Source organism: Rhinoraja longicauda, chromosome 8, assembly GCF_053455715.1.
Source record: "Rhinoraja longicauda isolate Sanriku21f chromosome 8, sRhiLon1.1, whole genome shotgun sequence".
Taxonomy (NCBI): Eukaryota; Metazoa; Chordata; class Chondrichthyes; order Rajiformes; family Arhynchobatidae; genus Rhinoraja; species Rhinoraja longicauda.
Window position 1 is genome coordinate 68,597,125 of NC_135960.1, and position 16,160 is coordinate 68,613,284.

The 16,160-nt window shown below is 46.1% G+C and overlaps 1 protein-coding gene across 5 annotated transcripts in view; it reads left to right on the forward strand.

Annotated features, from left to right (window-relative positions):
* drc11 (dynein regulatory complex subunit 11) overlaps window positions 1-16,160 on the forward strand; it is a 109,217-nt gene that overhangs the window by 50,921 nt on the left and 42,136 nt on the right. For all 5 annotated transcript variants that reach the window (XM_078404178.1, XM_078404179.1, XM_078404180.1 and 2 more), the window contains one exon: window positions 5,303-5,409. In XM_078404178.1, coding sequence (XP_078260304.1) covers window positions 5,303-5,409 — 107 coding nt within the window. The remainder of the gene's footprint in view (window positions 1-5,302; window positions 5,410-16,160) is intronic.

Sequence of the window (16,160 nt, forward strand, 5' to 3'; positions counted from 1 at the left end):
TCAGCTGCCCTTTAAACAACCTGCGGACTTACCCTATAACAACTGTTCCCACTCTCTTTAGCATCTGCCTAATGACATTAGAATCTGCCTTAGCTCAGCGGTTGGCACAGTGGCACATTGGTAGAGCTGCTGCCTTACATCGCTAGAGACCCGGGTTCAATCCTGACAGCAGTGCTGTTTGTACGGAATTTGTACGTTCTCTCTGTGACCACGTGGGTTTTCTCCAGACGCTCCACTGTCCTCCCACATTCCAAAGACAAGCAGGTTTGTAGGTTAATTGGCTTGTGTAAATTGTCCCTAGTGCGTAGGATAGAACGAGTGTACGAGTGATTGCTGTTTGACCCCTGTCGGCCGAAGGGCCTGTTTTGGAGCTATATCTCTAAATTAAACTAAATCCCCCAACATCCAGACCTGTTCCTCTTCAGAACAATCCCAAACCTTATGGAGTTGTGATCACTATCTCCATACAGTTCTGGTCGCCCAAATATAGGAAGGATGTGGAGGCGATGAAAAATGTGCAGACGAGATTTATTAGAATGTTGCCTGGAACGGGGGGATATTAGCTGCAGGGAGAGGTTGCTCACACCTGGGTTGTGTTCTCCAGAATGCCGGAGTTTGCAGGGAGACGTGACAGAACAATATAAAATCATGAGAGGCATAGATAGGGTAGACGGTCAGAACCTTTTTCCAAAGATGGAGATATCATATACTAGAGGCCTTAGCATTACCGTGAGAAAGGGAATGTTTCCCACCATAGATAGCAATGGTCTAAACATCTGAAACCATGTCCCCTGAACTGAAGGGTGGCACGGTGGCGCAGCGGTAGAGTTGCTGCCTTACAGCGCCAGAGACCCGGGTTTGATTCTGACCATGGGTGCTGTCTGTACCGAGTTTGTACTGTACGTTCTCCCCGTGACATGTGTTGGTTTTCCCTGGGATATCCGGTTTCCTCCCACACTCCAAAGATGTACAGGTTTGTAGGTTAATTGGCATTGTAAAATTGTCCCTAGTGTGTGTAGGATAGAGTTAGTGTGCGGGGATCATTGGTCAGGTGTGGACTCGGTGGGCCGAAGGGCCTGTTTCCGCGCTGTATCTCTAAACTAAACTAAACTAATTCCTGAGCCACACATTGATTTGTACTATCTACCTATTCTAGCAAGTAACAATGGGAGTGATCTGGAGATCCTCGAGGTCCTGATTTGTAATCTTTTGCCTAACTCCGTATGTTCACTTCACAATCTCATTCCTCTTCCTGCCTGGGCCATTAGTGTAACTGTGTACAACGCTCCTGACTGCTCACCCTCTTCCTTCAGAATGTTCCGCAATCGCTGCAAAGTATCCTGGACCCTGGCACCAGGGAGGCAACACATCCTCCTGAGATAGACACACAAAATGCTGGAGTAACTCAGCGGGTCATCTCGGGAGAGAAGGAATGGGTGACGTTTCGAGTCGAGGCCCTTCTTCAAACTTAATGTGAGAAAGGGAAAGTTTCCCACCAGAGATGGCAATGGTGTAAAAATCTGAAACCATGTCCCCTGAACTGAAGGGTGGCACGGTGGAGTTGCTGCCTTGCAACGCCAGAGAACGCCAACGTCTGAAGAAGGGTCTCCACCCGAAACGTCATCCTTCTCTCCCGAGATGCTGCCTGACCCGCTGAGTTACTCCAGCATTTTGTGTCTACCTTCGATTTAAACCAGCACCTGCAGTTCTTTCCTACACACATCCTCCTGAGATCTCATTTGCTGAACCTCGTCCCCTAAGAGGAGGTCCAGTTGGCAGGTCCACCAGGTTCATTTATACATTGGTTAAGGATGCCTTCTCGGACACATTTGTCATATTCCAACCTGTCCAAGCCCTTTACATTGTGTGAGACCTAATCAATAGTAAGGAAGTTGAAATGAAGAGTATTCTGAGGGATAATATATGCATTTAGACAGACAGAGGCTGATTAGAGATAGTCAGCATGGTTTTGTACATGGAAGATGGTTTCTCACAAATCTGATTGTTTCTTGTAGATGCTGTAAAGAGTGCAGGGAATATTTATAAAGATGTTGCCAGGACTTGAGGGCCTGAGCTAATGGGAGAGGTTGGGCAGGCTAGGATGTTAATCATTGGAGCGCAGGAGCCTGAGGGCCGATCTTATACAGGTGTATAAGACTCTGAGGGGAATAGAAATCGCAGTGGAGCAACAGGTAGTGTAAGAAAATAACTGCAGATGCTGGTACAAATCGAAGGTATTTATTCACAAAATGCTGGAGTAACTCAGCAGGTCAGGCAGCATCTCAGGAGAGAAGGAATGGGTGACGTTTCGGGTCGAGACCCTTCTTCAGTCGACCTGAAACGTCACCCATTCCTTCTCTCCTGAGATGCTGCCTGACCTGCTGAGTTACTCCAGCATTTGGTGAATAAATGAGGGGAATAGATATATGCTCAGAGTAGGGGAACCAAAAACCGGAGGACATAGGTTTAAAGTGAAAGATGAAAGATTTAATAGGAACCTGATGGGCAATCTTTTCACACAGAGGGTGGTGGGTATATAGAACGAGCTGCCAGAGGAGGTAGTTGAGGCAGACACTATAACAACATTTAAAAGACATTTGAACAGATGCATGGATAGGGAAGGTTAGGATAGGAAAGGTTTAGAGCAATATGGGTCAAACATGGGCAGGTGGGACTAGAGTACATGAGGCACCTTGGTCAGCCTGGGCTAAAGGGTTTAGTTTAGTGTACCGAGGTACAGTGAAAGGCTTTTGTTGCGTGCTATCCAGTCAGGAGAAAAACAATACATGATTATAATCGAGCCATTTACAGTGTATAGATCAGGGGTTGCCAAACTTGCTTAATGTAAGAGCCACATACGATAAAGTTCAGATGTTTGAGAGCCGCAAGACATGAACAAAATTTACACATACGTTTTTATTGTTACATACACATTTTGTTACAAAAATTTTATATAAATATTAAGAAATGCATGTATGCAATAATATTTATTCATGTATGCAGTTTTTTAAACTGTTAATTTGTATTAGTTTCAGTAATCACAAAGTACACATATATACCAAATGTTTTCAAAATCTTGACTGATGATTGTTTTAACTATATTGAGCGTATTTAATACGGTAATGAACTACGGGAACTTCTAAGAAAAATGTGCGAATTTGCATTTCAGTAACATAAAATTAGACTGCCAAAACTAAAGCTAAAAAGGAAAACATTATATTTTTAATGATATTTATTTGTCTTAGTAAATATCAGGTCAAAACATGGAGGAAAATATGTTTTTTAAAAAAGCAAACCAATAAAATTAGAGATATTTTAATCAGATACCACCTTACAAAATTACAGTCTTATCTTAATATTTTTATGACAAACAGACATTGCTACAAATATCAGGCTATTAAAGCCGCTATTTACTGCTAGTAGTGGTCTTAAGGGTCTCCATCTTGGCTGTGAGTCGTTGAAAATCTGGCTGATATGTTGTCAAAGCTGTACGAATTAGCTCCGTCAGGTATTGGTTTGTAAGGATTGCACGATGCTTCAACTTCACAAATTTCATTACAGAGTACAGTGATTCACAGCAGTATGTTGTGCTGAAAATTGAGATGAGTCACACACTAGCTTTCTTCAGTTCCGGATATTTTATTTCTGGAACTTGTTTCCAGAACTCAATTGTAGACTGGGATTTATGAATCATCTTTAGACCCAGGTCCATGTATACTATAGATACATGATAAGGGAATAACGTTTAGTGCAAGGTAAAGCCAGCAAGTCCGATCAAGGCTAGTCAAAGGGTCACCAATGAGGTAGATACAGCACTGCTCTCTGGTTGTGGTAGGATGATTCAGTTGCCCGATTACAGCTGGGAAGAAACTATCCCTGAAATTGGAGGTGTGCGTTTTCACACTTCTGTACCTTTTGCCCGATGGGAGAGGGGAGAAGAGGGAGTGGCCAGGTTACGACTGGTCCTTGATTATGCTGCTGAGGCAGCGTGAGGTATAAATGGAATCAATGGAAGGGAGGTTGGTTCGTGTGATGGTCTGGGCTGCGTCCATAATTCGCTGCAATTTCTAGCGGCCTTGGATGGAACTTTACCCAAACCAAGCTGTGATGCATCCTGATAAAATGCTTGCTTCAATTTGCATGGTCCAGGAGAAGTTGTTGGTGATATTTACTTTGCGGAAATCTCCACTCGTGGCCATGAATGCAAACTGGGGTGTGTATACAGCTTCACTTCCTGAAGTCCATCACTATCTCCTTTGTCTTGCTGACATTGAGAGAAAGGTTGTTGTCTTGACACCAGGACACGAGGTTCTTGATCTCCTTCTCAGACTCCGTCTCATCATTATTTGATATCCGGCCCACAATGGTGGTGTCGTCTGCGAATTTGTAAATGGAATTAGATTTGTACATGGCAGCACAGTTGTGGATGTACAAGGAGTAAAGAAGGGGCTGAGAACACATCCTTGTGGAGCACCGGTGTTGAGGATTATCGTGGAGGATGATTTATCCTCTATCCTCACTGATTGGGGTCTGTTGGTCAGGAAGCCGAGGATCCAGTTGCAGAGACGAGTGCTGACACTTCTGTCCCCTGGTTCGATCCTGACTACGACTGCTGTCTGTAAGGAGTTTGTACGTTCTCCCTGTGACCGCGTGGGTTTTCTCCTGGTGCTCTGGTTTCTTCCCTCATTCCAAAGACGTGCAGGTTTGTACGTTAATTGGTTTCTGTAAATAGTCTCTCGTGTGTAGGATAGAACTGGTGTATGGGTGATTGCTGGTCGGCCGGGACTCGGTGGGCCGAAGGGCCTGTTTCCACGCTGTATCTCAAAGTTACACGAAACAAAAACTGAACTAAACTATCTACCCTATCTATTCCTCTCATGATCCTGTCTCACCACGCACCCATCTGCTCTGTTAACCCCTCCTTCTACATCTGCGGATGAGTCTGCAGTTCCCTCATTGGCCTCAGTCGCCATTTCAAAACCCATAGAACTGGCCTGAATTACGTAAAGAGCAAAGGAGAGTTGAATATATGTACGAGAGGCAAGGGTGACCTGCTGCCTAACATTTCCTTCATTCCTTGAACTGATATGGAATCTCCTCAAACAGTGAGCCCCAGGACCTTCTGTTGCACCCCCTTAGTATGCAATATATTACGGGTGACGATCCTTGTCTCACTTTATCTAGCTTTGTGCTTCAAAAACACACAAATAAATTGAATTTCTGGTGGTGATGATTACAACGACGAGCGTCTTTTATTGTGAATAAAGCATCAGTTTTTTTCTCCCTTCTCTCTGAACGACAGGGGTTTGGCAGAACCGAGATGAGCGCGCAAACCTCACTCAGAAGTATGTTGCTGAACTCATCAAGGAAGATAAACGCAAAGAGGTGGAGGATGAAATCAGAGTGCAGGTAAAACTATGTGGCCTGTTAAACAGCGCAGTACACAAATATGGCAACACGGGCGGCACGGTAGCGCAGCGGTAGAGTTGCTGCTTTACAGCGAATGCAGCGCCGGAGACTCAGGTTCGATCCTGACTACGGGTGCTGTACTGTAAGGAGTTTGTACGTTCTCCCCGTGACCTGCGTGGGTTTTCTCCGAGATATTCGGTTTCCTCCCACACTCCAAAAGACGTACAGGTTTGTAGGTTAATTGGCTGGGTAAAATGTGAAAAATTGTCCCTAGTGGGTGTAGGATAGTGTTAATGTACGGGGATCGCTGGGCGGCACGGACTTGGAGGGCCGAAAAGGCCTGTTTCCGGCTGTATATATATGATGATGATGATGATATGAATAATTTAGATCACGAATCTAACAGATGAAGCCATGAAAAGTTTGAGGTATAGATTGTCTTAGTTTGATCCTTTGATATTCCTTTGTCTATTTCCCGTGTTAATTCCAGATTCATTCTTTCACTTTCCATTCTAACTTACTCCTTCTTCTTGAAGGTATTTATTCACAAAATGCTGGAGTAACTCAGCAGGTCAGGCAGCATCTCGGGAGAGAAGTTTTGGGTCGAGACCCTTCTTCAGACTGATGTCTGGGGGGCGGGACAAAGGAAGGATATAGGTGGAGACAGGAAGATAGAGGGAGATCTGGGAAGGGGGAGGGGAAGAGAGGAACAGAGGAACATCGACTTCTCCAACTTTAGATAGTTCCTCTGTTCCTCTCTTCCCCTCCCCCTTCCCAGTTCTCCCTCTATCTTCCTGTCTCCACCTATATCCTTCCTTTGTCCCGCCCCCTAATATCAGTCTGAAGAAGGGTCTCGACCCGAAACGTCGCCCATTCCTTCTCTCCCGAGATGCTGCCTGACCTGCTGAGTTACTCCAGCATTTTGTGAATAAATACCTTCGATTTGTACCAGCATCTGCAGTTATTTTCTTATACTTCTTCTTGATTCTTTGAGTCTTTTGCCATTTCAGTCTTTATTCCCTTCTGCAGTGCGTTGACATTTTAAAACTCAGGCTTGTGTTGTTATCTCCAAGGTTTATCACGATTCATATTATTTTCTGTTCTTGCCGTTGACTTTGATATATTGCCTTTCCCCATCACCACCAAATTAATCTGTGTGGATTTATGCGTGGGAGATCATGTTTCACAAATTAGATTGAGTTATTGGAGATCCGGACTAGCCACGACAAACTTCTCAAGGCACTAATAAAATGCCATTAATGCTGTCTCCGCAAAATACTCTAAATGGATTAGAGCGATGATGATCCTTGTCAAAGACCTCCAGCATGGCCTTTGGAAGCCTCTGACCAATGATATGCCATAGGGATCAGTGCTTGTGTACACTGGAATTTAGAAGGATGAGAGGAGATCTTATCGAAACGTATAAGATTATTAAGGGGTTGGACACGTTAGAGGCAGGAAACATGTTCCCAATATTGGGGGAGTGCAGAACAAGGGGCCACAGTTGAAGAATAAGGGGTAGGCCATTTAGAACGTTTTCAGTCAGAGAGTTGTGAATCTGTGGAATTCTCTGCCTCAGAAGGCAGTGGAGGCCAATTCTCTGAATGCATTCAAGAGAGAGCTAGATAGACCTCTTAAGGATAGCGGAGTCAGAGGGTATGGGGAGAAGGCAGGAACGGGGTACTGATTGAGAATGATCAGCCATGATCACATTGAATGGCGGTGCTGCCTCGAAGGGCCGAATGGCCTCCTCCTGCACCTATTGTCTATTGTCTAGGTCGCCTGTTATTTATCTACATTAAGGATTTGGATTTTTAAAAAAAGGTGGCGTAATTAGTAAGAGTGCGTCAAAATTGGTGGTGTTGTGGATAGTAGAAAACACTCTCAGCTTACAACACAATCTAGATCAACAGCGGCACGGTGGCGCAGCGGTAGAGTTGCTGCCTTACAGCGAATGCAGCGCCGAAGACTCAGGTTCCATCCTGACTACGGGCGCCGTCTGTACGGAGTTTGCACGTTCTCCCCGTGACCTACGTGGGTTTTCTCCGAGATCTTCGGTTTCCTCCCACACTCCAAAGACGTACAGGTATGTAGGTTAATTGGCTGGGCAAATGTAAAAATTGTCCCTAGTGTGCGTAGGATAGTGTTAATGTGCGGGGATCGCTGGTCGGCGCGGACTCGGTGGGCCGAAGGGCCTGTTTCCGCGCTGTATCTCTAAATCTAAAAAAAAAATCTAAAACTGGGAGAGTGGGTAAACCAATGACAGGTGGAATCTAACTCGGACAAGAGCGAAGCAAAGCATTGAGGGAAGTTGAACCAGGGCAAGACATGCACAGTGAATGGTGAGGCCCTGGGGAGTGTTGTAGGACAGAGAGCCCTCGGGGTACAAGTACGCCATTCTGTGAAAATGGCGGCACAGATAGACAGGATAGTGAAGGATGTGTATGGCGTTGGTTGGGGCAAAAAGTACTGAAGTTGAGATATCATAGTTACAACTGTACAGGATGTTGACAAGACTGCAGTTGGAGTATTGCAATGTGGGAAATGTTGGTCGCCCTGCAGTAGGTAGGTTGAGATTCGGACCGAGAGGGTGCAGAAAACCAGTACTAGAACTAGAGGGTGCAGAGGGCCAATACTAGAACATACAACAGAACAGCACAGGCCCTTCGGCCCACAATGTTTGTGTCGAACATGATACCAAGTTAAACTGATATCATCTGCCTGCACGTGATCCATATTCCTCTATTCCCTGCACTTTTGTGTGCCTATCCCAAAGTACCACGATCACATCTGCCTCCAACACCACCCCAGGCAATGCGATCCAGGCCCCGCCACCCTCTGAGTAAAAAAAAAACTAGCCTTTAAACTTTAAACTTTCCACCTCTCACCTAATTGCTATACCCTCCAGTGTTGAACATTTTCACCCCGGGAAAAAAATTCTGACTGCCCCACCTATGCCCCTCATAATTTTATTTACTTCTACCATGTCTCCCCTCAACCTCTGGCGTTCCAGAGAAGACAATCCAAGACTATCCAACCTCTCCTTGCAGCTGAAACCCTCTAATCCAGTCTGCATTCTGGTAAACCTCCTCTGCACCCTCTCCAAAGCCTCCACATATTTTGTGTATGGGGAGACCAGAACTGCATGCTATACTCCAAACGCGGCCTGATCAAAGCCCTTTAGACCTGTGTCATGACATCCTGAGTCTTACATTCAATGATGGCAACTATACCATCGCCTTCTTAACCACCCTGTCTCCTGCTGCCACCTTCAGTGACCAGTGAACTTGAACTCCAAGATCCCTCTGCACGTCAATGCTGTTGAGGGTCTTGCTATGAACTGTATTCTCCTTCCATTCAAGAGAGAGCTAGATAGAGCTCTTAAGGATAGCAGAGTCAGGGGGTATGGGGAGAAGGCAGGAACGGGGTACTGATTGAGAATGATCAGCCATGATCACATTGAATGACGGTGCTGGCTCGAATGGCCTCCTCCTGCACCTATTGTCTATTATCTATTATCCATTCAACCTCAAAAGGGCAACACTTTACACTTGGTCGGGTTAAACTCCATTGGCCATTTCTCCACCCGTTTTGCAGCTGATCTATATTCCACTGTATCTTCTGACAGCCTGTCTCACTGTCTGCAACTCCTCCAACTTTGGTGTCATCAGCAAACTTACTCACCAACCCATCTACATTTGGGTCTGGGGCATTTCTATACATCTCAAGCAAAAGAGGTCCCGGCACTGATCCCTGCAGAGCTCCACTGGACACGACCTCCAGCCAGAATATCTACCTTCCGCCGCAACACACTTATCTTCTTTGAATAAGCCAGTTCTGAATCCATACGACCAAGTTGTTGTGAATCCCATTCATTTTAATCTTCTGGATCAGCCTACCATGAGGGACCTTAACAAAAGCTTTAATAAAATCCATGTGGACTACATCCATCGCCCTACGCTCATCATTCTCGTTCGCCACCTCCGTAGTAGTAGTGGTGGTAGTAGTAGTAGTAATAGTAGTAGTAATAGTAGTAGTAGTAATAGTAGTAGTAATAGTAATAGTAGTAATAGTAATAGTAGTAATAGTAGTAGTAGTAATAGTAATAGTTGTGGATCTTAACTTTTCCAATGTTGACTGGGAATGTCATAGTGCAAAAGGTTTAAACAGGGCAGAGTTTGTCAAATGTGTTCAGAAAGCAGCATTATATAGAGGGCACTACATGGGAGAGGGCAACGCTTGATCTAGTCTTGGCAAGTGGATGAAGTGTTTGTGGCGTGTCTAGTGCTCTATTTACGAAGGGCTGCAGGGCAAAGCCTGGAACCGTCAGGCCAGTGAGTCCAACATTTGTGGTCGGAAAGTTACCAGACAGTATTCCGAGGGATAAGATATACATGCACTTAGATGGCCCAGGGCTGATTAGGGATAGGCAGCAAGGTTTTGTACATGGTAGATCATGTCTCAAGGCTCTCATGCCCCCCCCCCCCCCTCACAGCAACTGCTCGCCGGGTTGCTGTCGATGGCCCACCTCGCTCTCAGCGACAGTTGCTCTCGATGGACCACCTCGCTCTCAGCGACACGGGTCCCACAACAGTCATGGCAGCCCCCTCTCGCTGAGTTGGTTCGTTGCCACGAGGAACTTTTTGTAACTTTGTTGGCATCAGTAACACGGCCTGTGTGCTCTCTGGGTAAGGTCTGCTGTATGATTTTACCGGATTGTATGCAAAAGCAAAGAATTTTGCCGTGCCTTGGTACATGAGACAATAAAGTATCATTGGATTGTTGAATCATTGAAATGAATGTTCTCCAGGTGCTTTGGTTCCTTCCACATCAATAGTCAATAGTCAAGTTTATTTGTCACATACCCATAAATGTGCAGTGAAATGAAAGATTACCCACAGTCCAACAATAAGAGCAATAAAAATAAGCAATAACACACATAATCACAAACCAACATCAAACAAAAAGAAACATCCATCACAGTGAGTGTCCTCCAGTCACCTCCTCACTGTGATGGAAGGCCAGAATGTCTTTTCTCTTTCCCTGCTGTCTTCTCCCGCGGTCAGGCTGTTGTAGTTGCCACGTTCCAGGCCGTGCTGGACGGTGGAAGGCCCGCAGCGGGCCGACCCAAGCCCCGCGATTCGGGGCGGGCGAAGACGCTGCCGCTGCCGGAGCTCCCGATGTCGGCCCCCACCCAGGGCAGGGGCTGCGAGCTTCCGATGTTCACGCGGCCGGAGCCTCCACAGGCGAGTCCCAGGTGGAGGCCGTCAGCTCCAGGTGCATGGCCGGTGGTAGGCCGCAGTGGGAACGGAGACACGACCCAGAACAAAGGGTTGCGTCTCCGCTCGGAAGAGACAATTTTACATTTACAGTTCCCGTTCCCCCCCCATAGGACACAACCCCAAAAAACGACATCACATTTACACCACAATCAAGACAAAAAAACAACATAAAAACACAAAGACAGACGGACTGCAGGTAAGCCGTTTTGTAGGTTAACTAGCTTCTGTAAATTGTCCCTCGTGTGTAGAATAGAACTAAGGTGCGTGGGATGGGGCCGCTGCCGCGGCTCGCCCGAGATTCCTTTTTCGGCAAACCCACGTAGTCACAGGGAGAACGAACAAACTCCTTGTGCCAAGTGTCAGAACAAGTCTGGTCTGGAACCTTCCTTGATCGCACTCACAATAATGCCAAACAACTTAGCTGGTGGCATCTGATGTCTAATTTGATATCGGACCCTTAACATAGCGCTGTTGTCCTCTGATTGACGGATACATCGGGGAGTATCTCAGGGTCATGTCAGTTTACAAACTGTACCCCATGGGTGGCCGACTACTCCAGCCAATAAGCTGTGCTCTGTAGACTCATTGCTGCTTGTAGTTTGCATTGGGACAGGTTTCATGCAAGGCTGATTCGCAGTTGCATTTATACCTGCTTTCCATCTAATTACAGAAGCATGTCCTGCGTCTGACATTCCTAACAGGTCATTTCTCCCGGACTGCTATTATAGGCACCAGTTCATCTCCATTAACAACTGTAAATCCCCCACCGCTCCCCTCCCCCAAGGTGTCCCCCAAGGCTCAGTCCTTGGCCCCCTCCTCTTCATCCTCTACCTGTTCCCCCTTGGTCAATTAATCCGCCGTCATGGTCTCAACTTCCACTGCTTCGCCGATGATATCCAGCTCCTCATCTCCACCAAGTCAATCTCCACCACCACACACTCTACACTGACAAACTGCATCACTGAAATAAAATCTTGGCTTCAATCAAATTTCCTCAAACTCAACTGCAACAAATCCGAAATCATCATCATTGGTCCAAAAACGCTCACCAAATCCACCCAAAACTTCATCCTCAATATTGATGGTCTCCCAGTATCCACCTCCCCTCACATCCGGAATCTTGGAATCATCTTTGATCAAACCCTCTCTTTCGACAAACACATCAAACGCATCACCAAGACAGCCTACTTCCATCTCAAAAACATCGCCCGTCTCCGTCCATCCCTCTCCTCCACAGCTGCAGAAACCCTCATCCACGCCTTCATCACCTCCCGTCTGGACTACTGCAACAGCCTCCTCTATGGCTCACCCTCAAAAATCATCAGTAAACTTCAATACATTCAAAACTCCGCTGCCCGTCTACTCACCACTCCCCAATCCGTGACCATATCACCCCTGTCCTTTACAAGCTCCACTGGCTCCCCATCCCCCAGAGAATCCAGTACAAAATCCTCCTCATGACCTACAAAGCCCTCCATAACCTGGCCCCATCCTACCTGACTGACCTCCTCCACAGATACACTCCCACCTCCACCCTCCGCTCTGCTGCTGCCAACCTCCTGTCCCCCCCCATCCGGACCAAACTCAGATCCTGGGGGGACAGGGCTTTCTCCATCGCTGCTCCCACCCTCTGGAACTCACTACCCCAAACCGTCAGAGACTCCTCCTCACTCACCACATTCAAAACATCACTGAAGTCTCACCTGTTCAGCACTGCCTTCAACCACTGACCGTCACCTCACCTTCTGTCTCCTTTTTCTGTTCATTTACTTATTTATCTATTTATTTTCTTCTCTATGTTCTAGTAATCCCTGTAAAGCGTCTTTGAGTGTTTGAAAAGCGCTATATAAATGTAATGCATTATTATTATTATTATTATTAATAGAGTTTAGCACTGATACGTTTCCTGCCAAACCCGCACCGACCCAACACCTGCTGAGTTACTCCAGCATTTTGTGAATAAATACCTTCGATTTGTACCAGCATCTGCAGTTATTTTCATACAACACATGGGGATGATCACTTGCACGTATTGTAGGCTAATTGGCTTGGTAGAAATGTGAATTGTCCCTAGTGTGTGTAGGGTAAGTCGGCGTGCGGACATCGCTGGTCGGTGCGGATTCGGTGGGCCAAAGGGCCTGTTTCCGCGCTGTATCTCGAAACTAAATTAAATTGTTTAATGTAATGTACTCACTGTTAAAATGTGAGTACGTTTCAAATGTATTCACACTCAGTTTCAGCTGCCATGCTGCAAACTCTAGAAAGAAAATCAGAATCCATTCTCTGTATTAACATGTCTACTGCAGTTTTTAAATTTGCCTTGCAATCAATTCAAAGTGAATCTTTTAATCACTAATAAGATACATGTGCCTCAACTTTTTGTTTTGCTCAGTTGCACTGCTCTTTTGGAATACTCTGAAGGCAGAATCTTTAAGTCATACTCCAATCAGTGCAAATTATATTTCTAAGAAAATTTGCATTGGTTTTCAGATTACTCAAAAAATTCTGAAGCATTATTTGGCAATTGCTTTACCCTTGGGACAGCGCCCACTCCCTTGGATGTCACTTTGATCCCTATCACTGGCTGGCTGACCAGGAGAGGCTAATGCCCAGCATTATTGCCAACAGCCACGTCCAATTTCTGAAGAAATGTCTGAAGAAGGGTCTCGACCCGAAACGTCACCCATTCCTTCTCTCCAGAGACGCTGCCTGACCCGCTGAGTTGCTCCAGCTTTTTGTGTCTAGCTGTGTCCAATTAGTTGATATTGGTTGGCCACTTGAACCGTATCAGCCTACTCCCCAGAAAATCCAGGCATTCTAGCCAGAGGCCAGAGGGCCAGGGGCCAAAACCTCCCTGCTAGCTGTGTTCCCCTGTTGCAGGTTGGAGAATGATTGAGCCACTGCCTGAGACCACCAGTGCCACTGTGTGGTTAAGACTGGGACCCTTAGACGCTAGGACCCTTAGACGCTCAGCGCCTCTACTGAGTGGCTGGGGCAAGCCTGAGATGCCAGAACTTCTTCCTTCCCACAGACTGCACCCACATGCAGGCAGAGGCAAAGACTGGCTGCCAGGATAATGCAGCAGTGCCTCTGCAAGCCCACACCTGAGCCGCCAGGAAAAAGAAACCTCAGACCGCCAGCGCCTCCTCTCAGGCTAAGGGTGAACTGCAGGCAGAAGCCTGAGATTGCCACACCTCCAGGACTGAGCTGCCGGGACAACCCTGGGGTTGCTAGCAACATCGAACATGTGCTCTGGCCGTGAGGGACAGCACCCCCTGGTGGTCCTGGACTTTCATACCAATGTAAATACACGACCTTGCATGTGTTCACCCTACTGTGAATGTCGGCGTGGTCACTACCAGCATGGTGTCATCACCAACACCACACCCGATAAAAAACATTTATTCAGGATTTTGTCTGTTCATAACATATGTGGTTGGGAAGGTAGCAGAGTGGATAAACGCGTTAAAAATTCAAATGAATCACAGAGACTGTTAAAGGATAGGAGAAACCGGATTGATTTTTTGTTCAGGTAAGCTGTCATTGTACGCAAGCTTTATACAAGCTTGAAATGGCATTTGTGAAGAAACTCAAACCAAATGTAGAAGAGTCTTTTTAAATCTTGCATGAAAATCTGATTGCATTCCACCAATTATAATGGTTGCCTAATTATTTCCGGGGGATCTGAAACTGACTCACAAACTATCCTACTCCTGGTCTTGCATGCCGATTCCTGCATCAAATTCGATCTCTCATGGGTTTCCTTCGGGAGAGTCTAGGATTAGAGGTCGTACTACTAGGTTAATTCCAGGAATGGCGGGACTATCATATGTTGAAAGACTGGAGCGACTAGGCTTGTATACACTGGAATTTAGAAGGATGAGAGGAGATCTTTTCGAAACGTATAAGATTATTAAGGGGTTGGACACGTTAGAGGCAGGAAACATGTTCCCAATGTTGGGGGAGTCCAGAACAAGGGGCCACAGTTTAAGAATAAGGGGTAGGCCATTTAGAACTGAGATGAGGAAAAACTTTTTCAGTCAGAGAGTTGTGAATCTGTGGAATTCTCTGCCTCAGAAGGCAGTGGAGGCCAATTCTCTGAATGCATTCAAGAGAGAGCTAGATAGAGCTCTTAAGGATAGCGGAGTCAGGGGGTATGGGGAGAAGGCAGGAACGGGGTACTGATTGAGAATGATCAGCCATGATCACATTGAATGGTGGTGCTGGCTCGAAAGGCTGAATTGCCTCCTCCTGCACCTATTGTCTATTGTCTATTGTAGCCTCAGAATTAAAAGACGTTCTTTTAGGCAGGAGATGAGAAGGAATTTCTTTAGTCAGAGGGTGGTGAATCTGTGAATCTTTGCCACAGAAGACTGTGGAGGCAAAGTCAGTGGATATATTTCACGCAGAGATAGATAGACTCTTGATTAGTACAGGTCTCAGCGGTTATGGGGAGAAGGCAGGAGAATGGGGTTAGGAGGGAGAGATAGGTCAGCCATGATTGAATGGCGAAGTAGACATGATGGGCCGAATGGCCTAATTCTACTTTTATTACTTATGTTCTTATGATTAACACCAGGTGTCATAGTGCAGGGTTCCTCAAATAAACAAGTTTTGACAAGCAGTGTCTGACAAAATCTGGAACAGGGCTGCAACTATTTGACATCTTTGTAAATAGGCAGCACGTTGGTGCAGTGGTAGAGTTGCTGCCTTACAGTGTTTGCAGCGCCAGAGACCTGGGTTCGTTCCTGACTATGGGTGCTGTCTGTACGAAGTTTGTACGTTCTCCCCGTGACCGCGTGGGTTTTCTCCGAGATCTTTGGTTTCCTTCCACACTCCAAAGACATGTAGGTTTGTAGGCTAATTGGCTTGGTATAAGTGTAAATTGTCCCTAATGTGTTTAGGATATTGTTAATGTGCGGGCATAGCTGGTCAGTGGGGACTCGGTGGGCTGAAGGGCCTGTTTCTCTAAATAGAACAAAAAGTGAGTTGGATGACAGGGTAGAAGGCCACATATCTAAGTTTTGATTGATGCATTTAGTTTCAAAGACATGTTGAACTAAATGAAATGGGCAAACTATGACAACTGAATTTCAATGTACACAAATGAGATTGTCCATTTTGAATTCATAAACAAGTGAGCAAATGCCCCCAATTTTCTTGGGGCCCACAGGTTCAAATTAACTAGCTGGTCAGCATGCATCTTGGTCATAGAACTTCAGTAGTGCACATGGACACAAAATGCTGGAATAACTCAGGCAGCATCTCTGGAGAGAAGGAACGGGTGACGTTTTGGGTTGAGACCCTTCTTCAGACTCTCCTGCTGACTGTTCAGTCGTGCACATGCCATTGGGTACGTTTGAATTAGTGGCACACATCAGAATTGCAAAGCAGGGAAATTAATTTAGATGAGGTTTTGGACAGCAGCCGGGTGGATGTGGACCACAGTGCTTAAAGGTCAGGTGGGAG